General features: G+C 42.3%; 1 protein-coding gene across 39 annotated transcripts in view; it reads right to left on the bottom strand.

The window, feature by feature from the left end:
* The window catches only part of clasp1a (cytoplasmic linker associated protein 1a), a 123357-nt gene that overhangs the window by 39326 nt on the left and 63153 nt on the right, over positions 1–20878 (bottom strand). For 38 of the 39 annotated variants that reach the window (XM_039819034.1, XM_039819035.1, XM_039819041.1 and 35 more), the window contains 8 exons: positions 10137–10277; positions 9860–9933; positions 9465–9557; positions 9222–9367; positions 1718–1853; positions 1437–1507; positions 928–987; positions 264–341 (listed from right to left, as the gene is read on the bottom strand). In XM_039819034.1, coding sequence (XP_039674968.1) covers positions 264–341; positions 928–987; positions 1437–1507; positions 1718–1853; positions 9222–9367; positions 9465–9557; positions 9860–9933; positions 10137–10277 — 799 coding nt within the window. Of the gene's footprint in view, positions 1–263; positions 342–927; positions 988–1436; positions 1508–1717; positions 1854–9221; positions 9368–9464; positions 9558–9859; positions 9934–10136; positions 10278–14911; positions 15000–20878 lie in introns of those variants that run through there. The other variant, XM_039819067.1, reaches the window with a different exon arrangement.

Below are 20878 nucleotides of genomic sequence, written 5' to 3'. Positions count from 1 at the left end.
GAATAAGTCTGTTGGGGTTAGGGGTGTCACAAATGCGCACTTTGGTAAACTAATGGTGCATTCAATTGAACTTCGTTAATTATGAGAAAATCTAAACGTTGTTGTAAAGTACCCTTCTGCCATTTATTGGCTCTTATTGTGGCATTGCCATCACTGCAGAAAAAAAAAGAAGTTTAAACCGAGAATTGAATAGCCCTTAAAACGTGGATTTGGAGAACTGTGACACCCCTAGTTGGGGTGCAAAGCACTTAAATGACACTTACTTTCTAGCAATGGATCTGGCCTCAGAGTCAGCATCGTGTATGCCTTTCTTGATGGTCTCAGTCAGAACAGCCACATGCCTGGGGTAGTAAGGGAACATGGTGAGGAGGACACAAGCAGGTATCCCAAGATCTGGTCAAGATAAAACGAGGAAGTATAGGCGGACGACTCCTGTAACCTTAGACCTCAAATGAGAAAAAAAAAAAGAAAAGTCCAGGACTAGCTCTCTCTTCTTTCTCTTTTTCTGTCTCTGCCAGTTTCAATCCTCTGGTGGTCCAAAGGCAATGTGGCCACCCACAGGGTTTTTCGCACGCTTTTTAAAGACTCTGCTGTGGTTGTCATGGTTACAGTGATGGAAAGCCGCCTTATCGCTGGGGGTCTTGATGATGACAGCTCTCTCAGGACTCATCAATTTAATGGGCCTCATCATTGGTGCATCCAACCAACTCTTAGTGACTCAAATGTTAGCTAACTCAAATGCCATCATGTGAGAGGAGGAGGAGGAAGAAGAAGCATTTACCTTCACTACACAAACACACACTAAATGCACCCTCTCTAACTTTGCTCTGCCCAGACACACACACACACGCACACAAACACACACACGCTACACCACTTTATCCATTCGACACACACTACTACTTCTACTCAATAGATACTACTTACCTTTCCAGTGTATTAGTGTGCCACTCTTGTAACATGAGGTCTAGGAACTCATAACAGCGTCTGGACACGGGACAAAGCAACACCATGACATAGGACACTTAACATAGACACAAAACTATGTCTGAAAAGAGTTACCAAGGGCTCTACAACCAAAAGCAGCACTATAAAAAAACACTTACAAAAGAGCAAATGCAACAAAATGTATTTAAAGAAAACCATAACCTGCCTGTAATTTGAGGAGAAAATGAAAAATATAGACGTATTTCTTGAAACTAATCAAGAACTGAATGTAAAAAGTTCAAATATATTCATATTACATACTGTAGTGTTTTTCCAACAGTTTACTGGAAAATGAATCAGTGCTCTATATAAATGAAATTCTATTCCTTGTTGAAAATGATATAAAAAAAAGGAAAACAACATTTGATTTGTCTTTTACTTTTGACCTGCTGTAATGGAATGAACAGATGCCCTATTTTCATTTAGTAGCAGCATTAAGGTCCTCTTACCGTCGGACTGCTACTGATTTGGAGGTGCAGTTACTGGTGATGATGGGGATGAGACGTGGGTAGTGTGTGCGCTGCAAGAGAAAGTCCAAAAGCAAGGTTTCACTATTTCTAGTTAAAATTATCTTTTCATTCTCACATAGTGATGCTTTTGCGGTCTGGTGGTACATATGGCAGCACTGTCAATGTATCGTCACAGGGAAGACTTAGACTGTTTTGCCTGAATGAAAACATTTGCAGGGGGCCTGAGGAAGCACATCAACTCTCCCCTGTGGATGTCTTACCCTAAGGATGAGGCGGATGGCGGCCATTCCAGACGTGGCGATGACTTTGGCACTGTTGGGCACAAGGTTCAGCAGTGTGGGCATGATGCTCTCCGCTCCATGGTCAAACTTAGTGCCCAGTACTGATGACAAATGTCTGTCAGAGGGAGAACGAGGAAAGGGCATGGTGTTAAAGAACAAGTGTATATCCCATCAGATGATCCGTCCGTGGTGATGTGTGATAGGTTGGATATTTCAGCCTACATGTTTCAAATGTATTTTATATCTTGTATGTAGGGTACTACACGAGAAGGTTAGTCTGGGGACAACCTTCACACACAAGAATGTGTAGAATCTATTATGAGTTTGGGTACAACTTTCACACAGAGGAATCGGAGCCAGGAATGTGGGAATCTATTAGGAGCATCGGCCATAAAAGGTGTAGTTTAAGAGTAAAACTTGTGTGCTGAAATAGATGTCTCATGCTGTGTAAGCACAAAAAGAGTTTAAAAGGTATTCACTATGATGTACATGTGGTTCATCCTTGGGCAGACGTGTCTGTATGCTCATGGTTGTCCCAGTGTCATGAAAGTTTGTTCACTGTTTAAATAAAGCTGCACTTGATTTGTACTCTTCGGACTGGTCGTCATCTCTGAGGTCTCCCTACATCATTTCTGAGTCATCACCCGACATCAATGTGTTATTGTTCTTTCTCAATTATGCTGTATTGTCTAAAGATTTGTTTCACTTTCTGCATTTTAACTAAGGGCTTCAGAGAGTAAGACTATTACTTGGGGAAAAAAAGAGGTAAAAAGCATATGTAAGATTTGTTAGACAGTTGTGCAGTTGTCTCTTTTGGGAAAGACCACAACAAAGAGAAATTGAGAATATGACAAAAGGAAAAAGGGAAATATTTGACACTCTAAAACCAATACATACTGTATATCTAGATTGTAATGGTGTAAGAACTGAAGAAAAGTTAAATATGTGCTCCGCCCAGCTGGGGAATGTTTGGAACTACGTTGTTGACATTACAAGGGCGGATAGGATCCATGTAGCTCCCATCTATTCATCAAGCTGCTGCTCTTTCCCTGCGCCTCTGCTCTGTTCCACCTCATCAGGGTTGTATTAAAATTTGGGTGACGGATGTTTTTGGGTGACGAGCATGCTGCTCGTTTCACACCCGAGCAGGGCTCATGTTCATTAGCTTAAGTATGTGGAAAGAAAATATTTTAGCATTTTCCTGGCAGAGAGATTTGCGTTAATATCACCGCTACCAATCAAAGCCATTGAGACGACCCTGGCGAGGCAACTGATGATGATCCATTAATAAAAACTGAACGACATAAATGATATGAGTGGTACTATTTTCACTGTATTAACTTGTGTATTAGGGTTGTGCTGTTTTTTACCCCTTGCCAAGGAGGTTATGTTTTGGGCTCAGCTTGTCAGTCTGGTTGTTTGTCTGTCAGCAAGATCACGGAAAAACTACTGGCCCAATTTCCTTGAAACTTTGTGAAAGGGTGTAGCAGGGGCCAGGAAAGAACCCATTACATTTTGGAGCGGATCTGAATCAGGGGGCACATGCACAAATGATTTTTCACAGGCATCAGTAACCAGTGGCGTGGCGGGACCTTTCCACTAGGTGGTGCTACAGCTTTGGAGGTAGCTCTGTGTATTTTCCCATCTCCGTTATGTTTGCAGCTGTGACCCGGGAGGCCACAGACAGACACTCAGCGGCAAAGTTTGGATCGTGATTGATTATCACATTATATTTATACTGTTAGCGTTACACAGCATCACCCTCAAATTGTGCATAATGCAATAAGTTTAATAGTGGTTACAACATAAGTTTTATAGTTTTGGAAATATATTCAGACATATATAGTGGTTGTGGTTGCAGATTTGCATATCATAAAAGACTGAACTATTGGCCTTGGCGGAGTTCTGCATTCTCTCAGTGCCCTTGTAGTTTTGAATCAATCCATGCTGACAAACACTCCATGACAGACGATTTGCTCTATGCTCTCACTTGGAAGTTCTCCTGTGCTCTCTCTCTCCTCACTTTCAGCAATCTAACACAATGACAATTAGACAATCTGAAAATATTGTATAATAATTGACCTAGGGAAAATGATTGCCAGTATCAAATACAGTGCGTTCGAAAGGACATAAAACCACAATGTTAAGTTTCACTTAGCAGGGCTCCACACTAACTTTTTGCCTTGGTTGCACTGGTGTGCCTAACTTTTTTTATTTAGGTGCACCAGCACAAAATTTAGGTGCACCCAAATTTTTCCTCGCATCGCCGTAACGCTGAATGGCGATACACGATATATAGCTCTGTATTTTTTTACAAAGTGGGCTAAATGTTCAGTTTTAAGTCAAAGCTCTTTTATTAAAACAGATTGTGATTAAAATAAAATGCAAAGACAGGGTTTTCTTTACCAGTTTGAAAATATACAGCTTCAACACATGTAAATGAAAGTTATCTAAAATAAATAGCCTGAGAAAGCTCCTTCATAAGCTTTCAACAACAATAACAGACTGATTAAAAGAGAGAGAGGACGCCCGGATAGCTCAGTTGGTAAATATAGAGGTTTGACTCCGACCTGCAGCCCTTTCCTATATGACAGGCATGAAAACGGGTCAGGGGTGAAAAAGGTGAGAAGGATATTACCCCTCTAGGGGGGTCCGGGGGCATGCCCTCCCCCCCCGGAAGAAAATTTTAAATATTCCATATTTTAAAGCATCAATTTTGAGATGCATTTTTTGCCAACCAACAGTGTAATATTTCAATATGCACTCATTAAAGTTAATTTGACTGGCAAAACAGTTAAAGTCCTTCTGACATTACACAATAATAAAAGTCATAATTTTTAAAGACTAAAAAGTTTTGGATACATTTGTACTTCTTCCAACCATATATTAAATAAAGAGTCAATGTGGATTTACATATTGCAATAATATCATAATCCTAAAATGAATCATTGTGAAAACTAAAATTTACTACTTTGGCCAGGTCATCATCAAAAAAGCAAATTAGTACATTCATGATTTTCTCCATGCTGATATTAGCTGCTTTATTTACAATTATTAAAAACGTGGCATTGTTTATCTTTTCATATAGCTAGAGGTCTAAACTCTGGGACAAGGCCGTTATGTTTAAATACCTGCCATGCTGATTCCAAACAGACAGCTTTATCAAGGCAGTTTGGGCTTCAGATAGCTTTTACAAATGATGATCCGCTATGAACGTGCACACTCGTATTGTTTCTATCACGGTCGGTCAGTAAAGGAACAGTCGCAGTCTTAACGGTAGCGGTCGTTGCCGGTGTTGTGCCGAAAAAAGACTGCCTGCCGAAATGTGACTGCCCCTAACTCAGGTCAGCAACGTCTGACAATCACACAATGTTACTATACTTGCATGTTATGAGCGGCAGACACGCTCTAGCGGTGTGCAGTCGTATTTGCGGCAGGCATTCTTTTTCGCGCACAAGTACCGTACTGCTGCAATAGAGAGTGCACGGACCGAAGCTTTGTGACTAGCATCTAATGACTAGCAAGGCAAGGCAAGGCAGCTTTATTTATATAGCACATTTCAGCAACAAGGCAATTCAAAGTGCTTTACATAAAACATTAAAGAGCAGTTAAAACACAATTAAAAACAATATAAAAACAATCAAAGTCAAGAATAATAAACAAATTAAAACAAGAATAAAATTGATAGTGCAGTATAAGAATAACAGTTACAGTGCAGTATAAGAAATTAAAGTTAATAAAATAGATTATTTAAAGAAAAGCAACATCAAAAAGATAGGTCTTTAGCTTAGATTTAAAAGAACTGAGAGTTGCAGCGGACCTGCAGGTTTCTGGGAGTTTGTTCCAGATATGTGGAGCATAAAAACTGAACGCTGCTTCCCCTGTTTAGTTCTGACTCTGGGGACAAGAAGTAGACCTGTCCCAGACGACCTGAGAGGTCTGGGTGGGTCATAATGTAGTAGTAGATCAGAAATGTATTTTGGCCCTAAACCGTTTAGTGATTTATAAACCAGTAAAAGTATTTTGAAATCAATTCTTTGAGGCACTGGAAGCCAGTGTAAAGACTTCAGTACTGGAGTGATGTGATCCACTTTCCTGGTTTTAGTGAGGACTCGAGCAGCAGCGTTCTGAATCAGCTGCAGCTGTCTGATTGATTTTTTAGGGAGACCTGTAAAGACACCGTTACAGTAGTCAAGTCTACTGAAGATAAAAGCATGGACAAGTTTTTCCAGATCCTGCTGAGACATAAGTCCTCTAACCCTTGATATATGTTTAAGGTGATAATAGGCAAATTCTTTAATTATGTTAATGTGGCTGTTAAAATTCAGGTCTGAGTCCATGACTACACCAAGATTTCTGGCTTTGTCTGTTGTTTTTAACATTGTCGTTTGAAGCTGAGCTCTGACTTTCAATCGTTCCTCTTTTGCTCCAAAAACAACCACCTCTGTTTTTTCTTCATTTAGTTTAAGAAAGTTCTGGCACATCCAATCATTAATTTGTTCAATGCACATATTTAATTGTTGTATTGGGCTATAGTTCCCTGGCGATAAGGTTATGTAAATTTGTGTGTCATCTGCATAACTATGGTAACTTATTTTGTTGTTTTCCATAATCTGAGCCAGTGAAAGCATGTAGATGTTGAACAGAAGAGGCCCCAGAACAGAGCCTTGGGGAACTCTGCATGTCATATTTGTATGCTCAGATGTATAATTACCTATAGACACAAAGTAGTCCCTATTCTTTAAATAGGATTCAAACCACTTTAGTACTGAGCCAGAAAGACCAACCCAGTTTTCCAATCGGTCAAGCAATATGTCATGGTCTACTGTATCAAATGCAGCACTGAGATCAAGTAATACCAAGACTGAAATTTTGCCACTATCTGTGTTTAAGTGGATGTCATTAAAGACTTTAACAAGAGCTGTCTCAGTGCTGTGGTGTGGTCGAAAACCTGACTGGAAGGCATCAAAAATGTTGTTTAGCGATAAGAAAAGGTTGAGTTGTTGAAAAACCACTTTTTCTATGATTTTACTTAAAAATGGAAGGTTTGATATTGGCCTATAGTTGCTCATTAGTGTCGTGTCTAGATTGTTCTTTTTTAGGAGTGGCTTGATGACTGCAGTTTTCAGGGCCTGTGGGAAGATACCTGAGAGCAGATATGTGTTTACAATCTGTAGAAGATCAGAAGCCAAACAATTCAAAACATTTTTGAAAACACCCGTTGGTAGAATATCAAGGCAACAGGAGGAGGTTTTCAGATGTTGTATAATGTCCTCCAGGTTTTTAAGGTTGATCGTATGAAATTGTGTCATGTTGGAATTTGAATCCTGTACTTGATATGGAGGCACTGACTGTTTGTCTAATTTTCTGAATTTTGTCTGTGAAGAAGGAGGCAAAGTCGTTGCAAGCCTCGGTAGACAACAGTTCAGATGCTACTGGTACTGGAGGGTTAGTTAATCTATCAACAGTAGCAAACAAAGCACATGAATTATTATTGTTTCTGGCGATAATGTCAGAGAAAAAGGACCGCCTTGCATTTCTTAGTTCCAGATTATAAATGCGAAGTCTCTCTTTATAAGTGTTATAATGGACCTGGAGATTAGATTTTCGCCAACTGCATTCAGCTTTTCGACACTCTCTTTTTTCTGTTCTCACACCTATAAAATTTCTCCATGGAGATCTTTTTTTACCAGAGACAACTTTGACCTTAGTGGGAGCAATGGCATCAATAACATTTGTAATTTTACAGTTGAAATGATCTACCAGCTCAGTGACTGAGGCCCCAGTGAGGGTGGGTGTAGAGGAGAAAAGCTGAATGAATGATTCACTGGTGTTTTCAGTGATATACCGTTTTCTATATAGATTCTGTAGATATTTAGCAAGCCCTGTCTTACCGCTGCCGGCGTCTTCCTTGAACATGCGCTGCAGAAGGTTGGTGGAAGTTCGATGATTGGTCAAATCCATAGACAGTATGGTTAAATCCATGTGGACTTTTTAATTTATTTATTTTTCTAAAATAATCATACGGCACCAGGCCCGAGTACTTACACCCCCCCTCTCCCCCCTTAAAAATGTTCTCATCAAATCTACACGATTCACGTAGGTCACCTATTTTGGTTTCAAAACGGCGAATTTCGCCGAAAGGCGAGTGATTTTCATGTCTGTACATGTCATCCACTCTCTCTCCCCTTTCATGTCTTCAGCTTTCCTATCAAAATAAAGGCCGAAATCTTAAAAAAAAAAGAACGACCGAAAGACAGGGGGAGTGCGATGGACTGAAGCGTATGCTAGGCTACTCAGAGAGTGACGGCTGACTCATTAGCGGCGTTACACCAGTCTTGTGTAGGCTATGAAATGTCTGTATCGTCGCTGCGCTGCATTTTTATGAACTATGATCCAGCATGCTCCGTCTTACACGCTATTACTCAACCAACTGAAGTTAGTTTAATAATGTGTTTTTCGCCGTGGCTGCCACAGTAACAGAGTTACCAGCGGAAACACTGGTACCAATACAGATTTCCCTCTCATAGGCTACTTAACAATATACAGCTGTGTTAATAACAATTAAAACTGTAGACAAATGTCGGGAGTTTGGACCAGCGGCGCTGTGTCTCTCCATGTTGCAGGTGAGCCGGCCGGTGTGTGAGTGAATGGGGGGCGGGGCTGCACGGAGGAGAGATCCAAATCCAAACACAGGCACGGCTTTCCAGAAGGAATGAGTCATGTAACGCAACATTAAACCATATCGCTATAAACAACATTGCTTCGTTAGTGGAGAGGCAGCGGATGCGAGGACGTTAGGTGCACCGGTGCGACCTAGGAAAAATCTTAGTCGCACCCTTACAAATTTTGGTCGCATTTGCGACCAAATTGGTCGCACTCTCGAGCCCTGCTTAATAGGTGCTATATCGCTACATTAGGATATTAATATTAATCAGAATCAGCTTTAATGGCTAAGTGAGTGTGAACATATGCAGGGAATTTGACTCCGGCTTTTTTGTTGCTCTCAAAGCACATACACAAAAATAGACGTACGGCTAAAAACAATCACACAAAGCTAAAGAGTGTTATTATTATTCAGAAATCAAAGAAGCAAGACAGTTAAGCCATGTAGAAGTGCATAGCACTCATTCACTGTTGTTTAGGAGACAGGTTCTATTTTTCCTCTTAAATTCTCATTTTTTTACCATCTTTACCACTATTTCGCATACCAATGCAAGAATGCAATTCTGGAAGGCGTTGAGTTAGTGGGAATCACAAAAGTCATCTGACTTTATGATTAAGGCTGACTTCTCAAACTGTGCGCTCATGGTGAGAATATGCTGTGTTATGAATGTACTGCTAATCACTGATTTATTAGGTAGTTCTAACATAACAACAGGTTTTCCAGATTAAAGCTACTGTAAAGTGGAAGTTAACTCTTGTGTCCCAAAAACATTTGGAAATAAGGGCATACTACATCCTCCTGAACCTGGGACCTTACCCCAGTGTGATGCAGGCCTCGCGGACCACCTGTGAGCGCAGGTCTTTAGCGGACAGTTTGAGGGGAGCCTCCAGGAGACGCAGCTGCTGAGGGAAACCCTCGTACTCTGATGCCCCGGCCAGGATCAGAGAACGCACCTTTTTCAGCTGGATAGGAACAACAAAGAACATACAAAGTCATCACTGGATTCATGCACTTCCACTCTGTGTGCATGTCAGGATGCATTTGGTTTCTGAGTCTTACCGCTAACACTCGGTGCTCCCAGTCATGTTTGTCATCAGACAGCACTTCTCTGATCTTGGTCAGCTGGTCCTCTAGCTCTCTGTTAGAGTAGATCTGAACACAGATAGAAAATGCAATCATTAGCATTAGAATCAGCTATTTTACAGGCACCTTTAGAATAGTAGAAATTTGTCTTGCCAAAAAAAATCCTCACAAAATACATTTTGCCACATTAGAACAAATCTGTTTGTGGTTGTGAGGGGTTCTTGCATGATGCCCATTGTGTGTTTCAATCATGGGTTTCAATCCATCTTGTGACTATTTTTGAATACCTTCCCTGTCTCTATGTCATCTTCCCTCTTGTGCTGGATTTTAAACTTACCAACAAAACCACAACAGTACTTAGCTCACCATACCTGGACTGATGGAACGTCTTCAAAGGCTTTAATGAAATCCTCTTCATCAAGAGCACCGGCAGCGGCTTCTTTCACTTTGGGAAAAAAACAAAAAGATATTACGCCTGAGATTTAACATTTCTAAAGAATGATCTAAGAAGCAGGAAGGTGTTTATTTAATACCCCACACTCATTACTACACATATTACTCACAGTGGGGAAAAGTCACAGTTTTAGTATTTACACAGTATATATCATATAGCTGTGTGCTTATATGTGGACTGAAACCCTCCCTCACCTGTGGCCTTGGTTGTGGTGGCTGAGCTGGGTCTTCTAACAGAGCTCATTACAGGCTTCCTGCCACTGGGGGGTGCTTTGGATGATGAAGAGGAGGAGGACCGGCCTCCATCCACTGAGTCTTCATCCTCAAAGTTCTTATCTGCAGCGACAGAGGCAGAAAAGGGAAAATGTATGATGTAAAAACCATATTGATTAAAAGGGTGATAGAATGCAAAACCGATTTTACCCTGTCATAGTTGAATAACGACAGTTCGGTGGGTAAATGGGACATACATAGAAGCTCAAAATCCCATTGACACCCCTTTACTATGAAAATCTCATATTTTGAAACTGCCGCTGAAAACAGGCGAATCTCAACAAAGCTAGTTGCTTACAGAAGCATCTCAAAACCTGTACCTTTGTCACGCCCATGGGTGTATTAAAAGAACGGTCAGGCCCCAACATTTACATAGGCTACACAACTGACCTGAGATCAAGTAGTCTTCTGAATCTAGGTCACGCAGATCTCTGCTATTCCATTACAAAATTCACTTCTGAAACTTTTTTATGCGAGAAATCAACTACGTAAAGCTCAAATATGGGCCATTTTACAAAAATGGATGGCTAATTGCAAATTTTGTCCGACTGTGTGTCGGAGTTCAGCGGCTGGTGCTGCCTGGGTTGCTACATCACTGCCCTGCCTGTCCTCCATCACAGACCCCGGCCTGCTGTGAGCTCAATTGAGCTCAGCCGGTGGCCCGGTGCTCAATACCCGCGCAAACTCACCCTTTTCTGGGTGACTGGACTACCACACGCCGCTGCCCTGACAGAGCTCCAGGGCCTGCAGCTCGCTGTTCTCCCTCCCCTCTTCCTGCTACCAGCCGGCTGGTGAGTGACTGAGAGCGCAGTCAGCGAGCTTGTTACGCCCTAAATCTCTTACCCGCAGGTTCCAGTTAATCTTATAATGGATATGTGTGTTGAGTTATTTAAACAAACAATCGGGGAAATAAACGCCTCTTGTCCGCGAGTCTCATTGATAGAGCCGCGGTGAGCTGGAGTCCATCAATGAGAGCTAGCTAGTCTCCTCCTAACGAGACCTCTGAAATTCACAAAAATGCATTAAATTGAAATCCGAAATCGGACAAGTGTTAGCTAAGCTTTGTAAGACCTTGGGGAACCTGTAATATACATGCCGTGACGAAATTCAAACTGTAAATATACTATAGTTATGCCGAAAGCGTAGCAAGCTAGCTGCGATATTTCCCCATTGTATTCAATGGGACATATAGCTAGCTAGCTAGCTAGCTAGCTGCTCCTCCTAGCAAGACCCTGAGTTCATAAAAATACCTTAAATACAAATTGGACACAACGGTTATCTTTGTAAGACCTTGGGGTAGGTGTTATTTAAGTGGCGTGACGAAATTCAAACTGTAAATATACTACAGTTATGCCAAATGCGTAGCTAGCTAGCTGCGATATTTCCCCATTGTATTGAATGGGACATATAGCTAGTTAGCTAGCTGCTCCTCCTAACAAGACCCTGAGTTCATAAAAATTGGACACAACGTTAGCTTTGTAAGACCTTGGGGTAGCTGTGATATCAGTGCCGTGACGAAATTCAAACTGTAATTAAAGCTGCGAGCAGCGATGGACGGGCCCTCGTGCCTCTGCGCGCGTCGGGGTTACCGGCGGATGCCGCTCCTTGCGACCATGCATTCGCGCGGCACTCAGACGCCACAAATCGTCAACAATGAAAAGGGAACTCCCTGCCGATTTCAACGAAAGCTCTCACAAGACTCTACGTCATACGGTTCATTAGCTGTGAAAAGGGGCGTGGCAAAAGCGTAGGGGGCGGGTCAAACCATCACCAATTAAAAAGGAAGTCTGTGCTGAGTTCAATGATACCTCACATAAGACTCTACCTTAAACGGGTCAAAAGTTATGAAAGGGGGCGTGGCTTAACCATAGGGGGCGGGTCAAACCATCACCAATTAAAAAGGAACTCTCTGCTGAGTTCAATTATACCTCACACAAGACTCTACCTTAGATGGGTAAGGTTTTATGAAAGGGGCGTGGCTAAAGCTTAGGGGGCGGGCCAAACCATCACCAATGAAGAATGAAGTCTCTGCTGAGTTCAATGACACCTCACACAAGATTCTACCTTAAACGGTTCAAATGTTATGAAAGGGGACGGGGTCTGAGTAAGTGGGCGTGGTCATATTATAGGGGGCAGATCAGTATCACATGTAGAACACACATTGTGAGTTTCATGTAAATCGGATGTTTGTCATATAAGGTAGATTTCCTGATGCCAGCGGGGGGCGCTATGACCAAAAGTCAATTTTGGCCTCTAGGTGTCCTCAGGCCTGGACCCTTGTCAATTGTGAGAAATTTCGGGCAGATACGACAACTTACACTCAAGTTACAACAACTTCTTTGTTCATCGCTAAACACTCCGCCACGCCACGCCCACACCATCTGACGAAAAGTTTTTCTTTTAATAACTTTTCATCGTTAAGGCGTTGGGATGGTACAGACCAAGTCTGAAGTCCATCGGATGAAATCTCTAGGAGGAGTTCGTTAAAGTATAGCACCTTGACTTTTAGGCCTACTTCCTGTTGCTACTAGGGGGCGCTATGACTTTAAGTAAATATCGGCCGTTATTTGTCCTCAGGGTTGGACTCTTATGAATCGTGAAAGGTTTCGAGGTAATCGGACAACGTACACTCGAGTTACACCCACTTCCTGTTTCGGGAGCGAAACGCACAAAATGGCTGCCCCGCCACGGCCACGCCCTATGACGAAAAGTTTTTCTTTTAACAACTTTTCATCTTTAACATCTTAAGATGACACAGACCGAGTTTGAAGTTGATCGGATGAAATCTCTAGGAGGAGTTCGTTAAAGTACGACATGTGGAAATGGCCAAAATCACACTAATTTCGAACTTTGAAATCAAAATGACTTCCTGTTGGGTTTAGGGTATGGCTCTAATGAAGTTTTTTGTACATCTTGACATGTTACATATGTGTACCAAGTTTCGTGAGTCTATGTTAAACGCACTGCAGGGGCTCAATTTTCTTAACTTTCTAGGGGGCGCTAGTGAGCCATTTTTGTGCGCCTATTCCCGAAACCCTTAAAATACGTAAATTTTCACCAGACTTGATGCGACCGCCAAATTTTGTGAGTTTTTGAATATGTTAAGCCCCGCAAAAAGGCAATTCATTTGACGGGTTAAAGAAAGAAAGAAAGAAAGAAAGAAAGAAAGAAAGAAAGAAAGAAAGAAAGAAAGAAAGAAAGAAAGAAAGAAAGAAAGAAAGAATGAATAATTCCTTCAGTTTCAATAGGGCCTTCGCCGCTGTCGGCGCTCGGGCCCTAAATATATTATAGTTATGCCGGCAGCTGGCCGCGGAGCCCCGTAGTGCAGTATCCACAAAGGGTGACTTTGGTATGGAGCCCAGCAGGCTGCCGCTTTCTCGTCAGACTGTGTGGAGCTCCTAAAGTCCGACACGTCTTACCAAATTTGCAATTAGCCATCAATTTTCGTAGAACGGCCCATATTTGAGCTTTATATAGTTGATTTCTCGCATAAAACAGTCTCAGAAGTGAATTTGGTAACAAAACATTGCAGTGTCTGGAATATGAGATTCTGTCTCGTCTCTAATGTGTGTGTATCGGGGATTCGCTCAACCAGTCAGCGCGCGTCTCTAATGTGTGCGTATGGCAATTCGCTCAACCAATCAGTGCGCAGCTCATCTAAATATTCATGAACATACCATATTTGGAAGAAAAGCTCTTGTTACAAATAGGGCCAAAACACAGGGATGCATAAGGGCCAATAAAATATCAACCAGGCCATTTTCAGCCCAACCAATGTTACATACCCCATTAGGAGACCATAAGGAACAGTGTGAAATACCCTATATAATCATTCTATCACCACTTTAATCATTCAGAGACACATCGCTCCCCTCCGGGGTGTTCTTTCCTGGTTAGAATAAGGGCCCATGGTGAAATGCATCATCATTCTCTTCTTGTTAATCTGCCTACAATAAACCCTGAGTCATCTCTGCATTGTGTGACCTCTGCATGCATCAGGGATGGAGTGCCACGCAGTCAATCTGTCAGCTCGGGTATATGTATCTATTCAACCTTTATCTATCCATCCATCTGACTTTAATCCGGTTTGGCAGCCATGCATCGATACATGGCCCCCCTGTCACCTGCCCAACGTGACCATTCACACGAGGGATTAGCCCGAGGCAGATATGACACTGCTGGGTGGTTGCCGTCAGCTGAGGCATGGCAACTATGGAAATGTTTGCAGCGTAGGTCAGTCTATTTTTGATGTAAAGAAACAGAATTAATTTAAAAACTATTTCTCAATCCATTCATCAGAAAGCATGTGTCCCTATAGGAATGAAGCCTTCCCCTTTTAGCTGCACATAAAACATTGCTTTCATCCGTGGCGCCAAGTCACATTCATTGATACAAGTTTGAAAACAACATCACAGAACAGTGATCAGGCTAATACACAAAAAACATCTCCTTAAATGTCTTGTGCTGCAAAGAGTACCATGACCATGACACTGCATCTCACAGACAAAGAGAAACCACAAAAACTAAGTGGAAGAAGGGGACAAAAAGGCAACAGGTTGAGAGAGGAAAAGGTGGAGACATGAAAGAGACGTACATCCAGAGAAAGCAGAGCAATGACCAAGAAATCTGCGAAAGCAAAAGCAAGCGAGAAGAGAACAGAGGGTGAAAAAGGAGAGATTAAAAGACATCATTCTTACGAGCGCAGATTTTCTTGCATATCAGCTTCCTTAGCATGTCTCTGCTGCACCCTCTCGCTCTAACACGCTCTCTCTTTTTCACCAGGCATCTGTTGACACGATGTGTGTGTGTGTGTGTGGTGTGTGTGTGTGTGTGTGTGTGTGTGTGTGTGTGTGTGTGTGTGTGTGTGTGTGTGTGTGCGTGCTCTGCATGTGCCTCTGTTGCACGCTGAGCTCTGACAAAGTGCCAGACTGACCACCCCTTAAGCCTTCCTCTCTGATTTCATCTGTGTGTGTGTGTGTGTGTGTGTGTGTGTGTGTGTGTGTGTGTGTGTGACTGGTGATGCTGTTGGACTGTAGGGACTCTCATGGTGAGAAGAGGGAGGGGTCTATTGTTGTGAATTCAGCTTGTTTTTATACACACAGAGACACACAGACACACACAGACACACACTCACAACAACAGCAAATTAGAATAGCACTATACATAATATTTGTGTTTCAAACAAATGTGTCTCAGAATGAGGTCATTACTGAAGATGTGCCACACCAGTACACCCAAATGGAGCGGTGTGATTTGTCCTGCCCTAACAAGTGTGACAAAACTAAGGGAGGGGGCTGTCAATCAAGCACAGTCTGCACACAGTCTAGAGAGGAGGTCTGTGTAAGTGGACTATGGGTGTCAATGCTAAACAGGCTATCTAAGGTTTTGGGTTGGGGCCAGTTTTGGGTATTGGTATTATAATTTATAATATACATTGCTGAAGATATATCTAACAAGAAAAGGCAGTATATAAATGCCTAATATATGGTAGGTAAACAGTATTTTAGAAGTTTATGTTTCCACTGTACAGAGTACCACTCAGTACATATCTAGATCATCATGGTCACATTCAATCTGAAAACCATGGGCAGTTTTGTTATGGTTTCCGGGTTGAAATACATGTTTCTTCAAAACGGTGTTCAACAGGCTTTGAGGTACATTTTCTCTCATTTGGTTGGTGTGTCAGAGGTATTACCCAATCAGCAGTGACATGTATACCCCGCCGTATTAAAAAGGCAGCGCGCTTGCGTAACACAAAAGAGTTAAATCTACATACTCTTCTTGCCACAAAAATCTGTTATATCTATCAGGCTATAGTTTAAAACATGTTCCTTGAAAAACTCATAAAATCCTAATTTGATTTGTTACTTAAAGTGATGGTTCGGAGTAATTCACCCTAGGGTCCTTTGCACCATGACCTCGAGCCAAACACCCCCCCAGAAGCTTTTTTCACCTGGGTCGAACATTGGGAGAGTTAGCGTAGAGCTTAGCGCAGGGGCTAATGGATCCGAAATGTCTCTTAACATTACCCCACTAATAATGCCCGAAATGATACCAAACGTCTACACTAGTACATATAGGTTATGCTCTCATAAAACCAGACCCGTCGCTAGACCTCAGTCTTAAGGGGGGCACATGAAATACATGGGGGGGCACAATTATTATTGGCGTACAGTACGTATATGTATAATAATCATATACTCTTGTTATACTATTCGCACGTAATCATCACATTAAACATAACCAACAGCAATATGACCAGGTAGCCTATATAGCCTACAACACATTACATAGAAGCAATGTTATGAATATCCATAAAACACTTGACTATACAACATATTAGATGTAACACCAGAAGCATCTCTCAAACATTGCATTTTAAAGCAGTCAACAGAAGAATATGCATTGCTATGCATGTGCCATGAGAGACACACGCACGCACGCACGCACGCACACACACACACACACACAGAGACTTTGAACCTACCGGTACTTTGAGTGGAGGCAGCCTGTCCTCTCTCCAGTCCCTCCTGTCATATGAAGCTGCATGCTTATTTAAGCCCTTGTCTGTAAATCTTAAACCCCTTAATGAAGAAGGTCGCGTCCGATGATACAGATGTGAATTTCCTGCAGGCATAACAAAATGCGGAGTCCTTTTCCACCGAGTAGCCTACGCAAGCCAGTCCCTGTTCAAATACCAGCTACAGCTACGTTTTTTTTTAACCAAACATTTTGACTGGATATTTCCTCAACACAACCTGTTTGGGTTTATCCGTCACACCTCCTGATTCAACAGTTAGTTGTGGCCCAAATGCTGCCCCAGTCGCAGTTGCACTTGACCTGCAGGTCCTGCCAGGCCCAGGGTCGGGCTCCACGGAGCTACAGTGCCTTGCGAAAGTATTCGGCCCCCTTGAACTTTTCGACCTTTTGCCACATTTCAGGCCTCAAACATAAAGATATAAAACTGTAATTTTTTGTGAAGAATCAACAACAAGTGGGACACCATCATGAAGTGGAACGAAATTTATTGGATATTTCAAACCTTTTAAACAAATAAAAAACTGAAATATTGGGCGTGCAAAATTATTCAGCCCCCTTAAGTTAATACTTTGTAGCGCCACCTTTTGCTGCGATTACAGCTGTAAGCTTGCGGGTATGTCTCTATCAGTTTTTCACATCGAGACTGACATTTTTGCCCATTCCTCCTTGCAAAACAGCTCGAGCTCAGTGAGGTTGGATGGAGCGTTTGTGAACAGCAGTTTTCAGTTCTTTCCACAGATTCCCGATTGGATTCAGGTCTGGACTTTGACTTGGCCATTCTAACACCTGGATATGTTTATTTGTGAACCATTCCATTGTAGATTTTGCTTTATGTTTTGGATCATTGTCTTGTTGGAAGACAAATCTCCGTCCCAGTCTCAGGTCTTTTGCAGACTCCATCAGGTTTTCTTCCAGAATGGTCCTGTATTTGGCTCCATCCATCTTCCCATCAATTTTAACCATCTTCCCTGTCCCTGCTGAAGAAAAGCAGGCCCAAACCATGATGCTGCTACCACCATGTTTGACAGTGGGGATGGTGTGTTCAGGGTGATGAGCTGTGTTGCTTTTACGCCAAACATAACGTTTTGCATTGTTGCCAAAAAAGTTTCATCTGACCACAGCACCTTCTTCCACATGTTTGGTGTGTCTCCCAGGTGGCTTTTGGCAAACTTTAAACGACACTTTTTATGGATATCTTTAAGAAATGGCTTTCTTCTTGCCACTCTTCCATAAAGGCCAGATTTGTGCAGTATACGACTGATTGTTGTCCTATGGACAGAGTCTCCCACCTCAGCTGTAGATCTCTGCAGTTCATCCAGAGTGATCATGGGCCTCTTGGCTGCATCTCTGATCAGTCTTCTCATTGTATGAGCTGAAAGTTTAGAGGGACGGCCGGGTCTTCGTAGATTTGTAGTGGTCTGATACTCCTTCCATTTCAATATTATCGCTTGCACAGTGCTCCTTGGGATGTTTAAAGCTTGGGAAATCTTTTTGTATCCAAATCCGGCTTTAAACTTCTCTACAACAGTATCTCAGACCTGCCTGGTGTGTTCCTTGTTCTTCATGATGCTCTGCGCTGCGAACGGACCTCTGAGACTATCACAGAGCAGGTGCATTTATACGGAGACTTGATTACACACAGCTGGATTCTATTTATCATCATTAGTCATTTAGGTCAACATTGGATCATTCAGAGATCCTCACTGAACTTCTGGAGAGAGTTTGCTGCACTGAAAGTAAAGGGGCTGAATAATTTTGCACGCCCACTTTTTCAGTTTTTTATTTGTTAAAAAAGTTTGAAATAGCCAATGAATTTCGTTCCACTTCATAATTGGGACCCACTTGTTGTTGATTCTTCACAAAAAATTACAGTTTTATATCTTTATGTTTGAGGCCTGAAATGTGGCAAAAGGTCGAAACGTTCAAGGGGGCCGAATACTTTCGCAAGGCACTGTACTAGCATCAGGCTCAGACTGTCGTCGGGCTCCACGGAGCTACTAGCATCAGGCTCAGACTGTCGTCCAGGGGCTCCTTCTCCAACGACAACATCAGGAGGCGTCGGTGTCGTATCCAGTTTGGCAGAGGAGAATGTTGGTGGGCTTTTCAACCACTTACCATGAGGAACTGAAGCGAGTAAGCCGGCGAAAACTCATCCAGCTTTCAAAAATGTGCGGTAACTGTTGAGCGGCTACACTGACGTAGGCTACGTCACGTCGTAGCCATCTTTCTTTTTAGTAAGGCCGTGATAGGCTGTTGCAGTGTAGATTCCCATCAATCAAACAAAAATCACACCATTGTTTATTTATATTTATAATGTTTTAATGATAAAGAATGCAACATTAATGCAACACAAAATTAGCAACTATGATAATATAAAATTAAAGTAATTTTTTAAGAGATCTGTGCCTCAGGGGGCAATAAGGCCGCGCTGGGGGCACAAGCATTTTGGGGCCGTCCGCCTCTATGGCTTCACTTCGATAGATTGTAATAGGTACATCAGAAGTTTATGAACACTTGACTGGCTTCTAGAGGGCCGATACTACAATTATTACTACACCGAAAAGAGTTACAACAAAAATATTTATTAATTTAATGATTAAATAAGGTAATGTCTCCAAACTTACCTCAATTATTACTTGTCTCCTGCTAGTTATTCTACAGTACTTACTTAAAAAAAAAAGTTAAATTAAAAAATATTTTTGTTGCATCTCTTTTCGGTGTTGTAATTTCTAGACGGCCCTAAGCACTCGTCTCACAGCAGCAACAACAACAGCAGAGAGCAGAAGTGTTATTTACATAAACTTCTGGTGTACTTACAAACTTTACAATCCATCATTTTATGAGAGCATAACCTATTTGTACTACTTGTAGACGTTTGGTATCATTTCGGGCATTATTAGTGGGGTAACTTACGAGATACAAACGTGGGTCCATTAGTGCCTGCACTAAGCTATTCAGCTGATAACGCTACTCTACGCTAACTCTCCCAATGTTCGACCCAGGTGAAAAAAGCTTCTGGGGGGGTGTTTGGCTCGAGGTAATGGTGCAAAGGACCCTAGGGTGAATTACTCCGAACCATCACTTTAAGGTTTTTCCTTGCACAGCTTCCAGAGGTTCTGTGCAGTACACAAGTCAATGTAAACCCAGCTGGCTTCACAAGACTATACATATTTTTATTTTTAATACATCAAGTACAATCAAAGGAACAAAATAAATTTAACTCCTAGCTACAGTGCAGCTTTATTGGAACAGAGTTCAGTATTGCCCCTTCTACCAGAAAACACCAGACATAAAGGCTGGCTTTGCCATTTGATTAGGAAATGATCCTGATCTAAACAATCCAAAAAACATATATGAGCTCACTCCGTCTGATCCCCACCTCTACATGAAGGCTAATAGCTTTAGCACCTTAACAGAAATCACATCGCTCTGCCACACTTAGAAAGTATTGATTACAGCTGTCAGAGGGGCTGTTCTCCCCAGTGCTGACACAAATGTCGAGGTAATTTATCTGTGTGTAAGGGGAGCAATTAGAGCTGCGTGCAATATGTAATGAGCAACCAGATGCACACACGCACGCACGCACGCACACACACACACACACACACACACACACACACACACACACACACACACACACACACACACACACTATTGTCATTAGTGCCGTCTAAAGGTAAGGCGAATCCCACAGGCCTCGTGACATCACCACTGCCTGTCATACTCTTAAAAGGTTTAATCTCTGATAACTGGCAGGGCTGGACTGGCCATCTGGCATACCGGGCATTTTCCCGGTGGGCCGACGAACTTTTGGGCCGAATCGCCGATATAAATAGGCCTTTTTGTATTTTTTGGCCGGGCCGGCCCATAAAGAACTCACAGCGGCCCATTGGTTAATTTTCTTTATTGGCACTGGCCTGACCCAATCAAATCCAGGAAACTCCTTCCCCACTCCGGGCCGCAAATTTACGAATCCCACTATGGCCACGCCTCCCGGCCCTGAGACACGAGCTGTAGTTATGCTGGAAGTTTAGCATTCACGTTAAAATGGACAAACGACCACTAAAGTGCAAGGGAGGTGCAGAGAAATGACAGGAGAAAAAGATTAAGAATCTACAGGCGGA

Source organism: Perca fluviatilis, chromosome 12 (assembly GCF_010015445.1).
Source record: "Perca fluviatilis chromosome 12, GENO_Pfluv_1.0, whole genome shotgun sequence".
Taxonomy (NCBI): Eukaryota; Metazoa; Chordata; class Actinopteri; order Perciformes; family Percidae; genus Perca; species Perca fluviatilis.
This window is presented reverse-complemented; position numbering and strand designations above follow the sequence as displayed.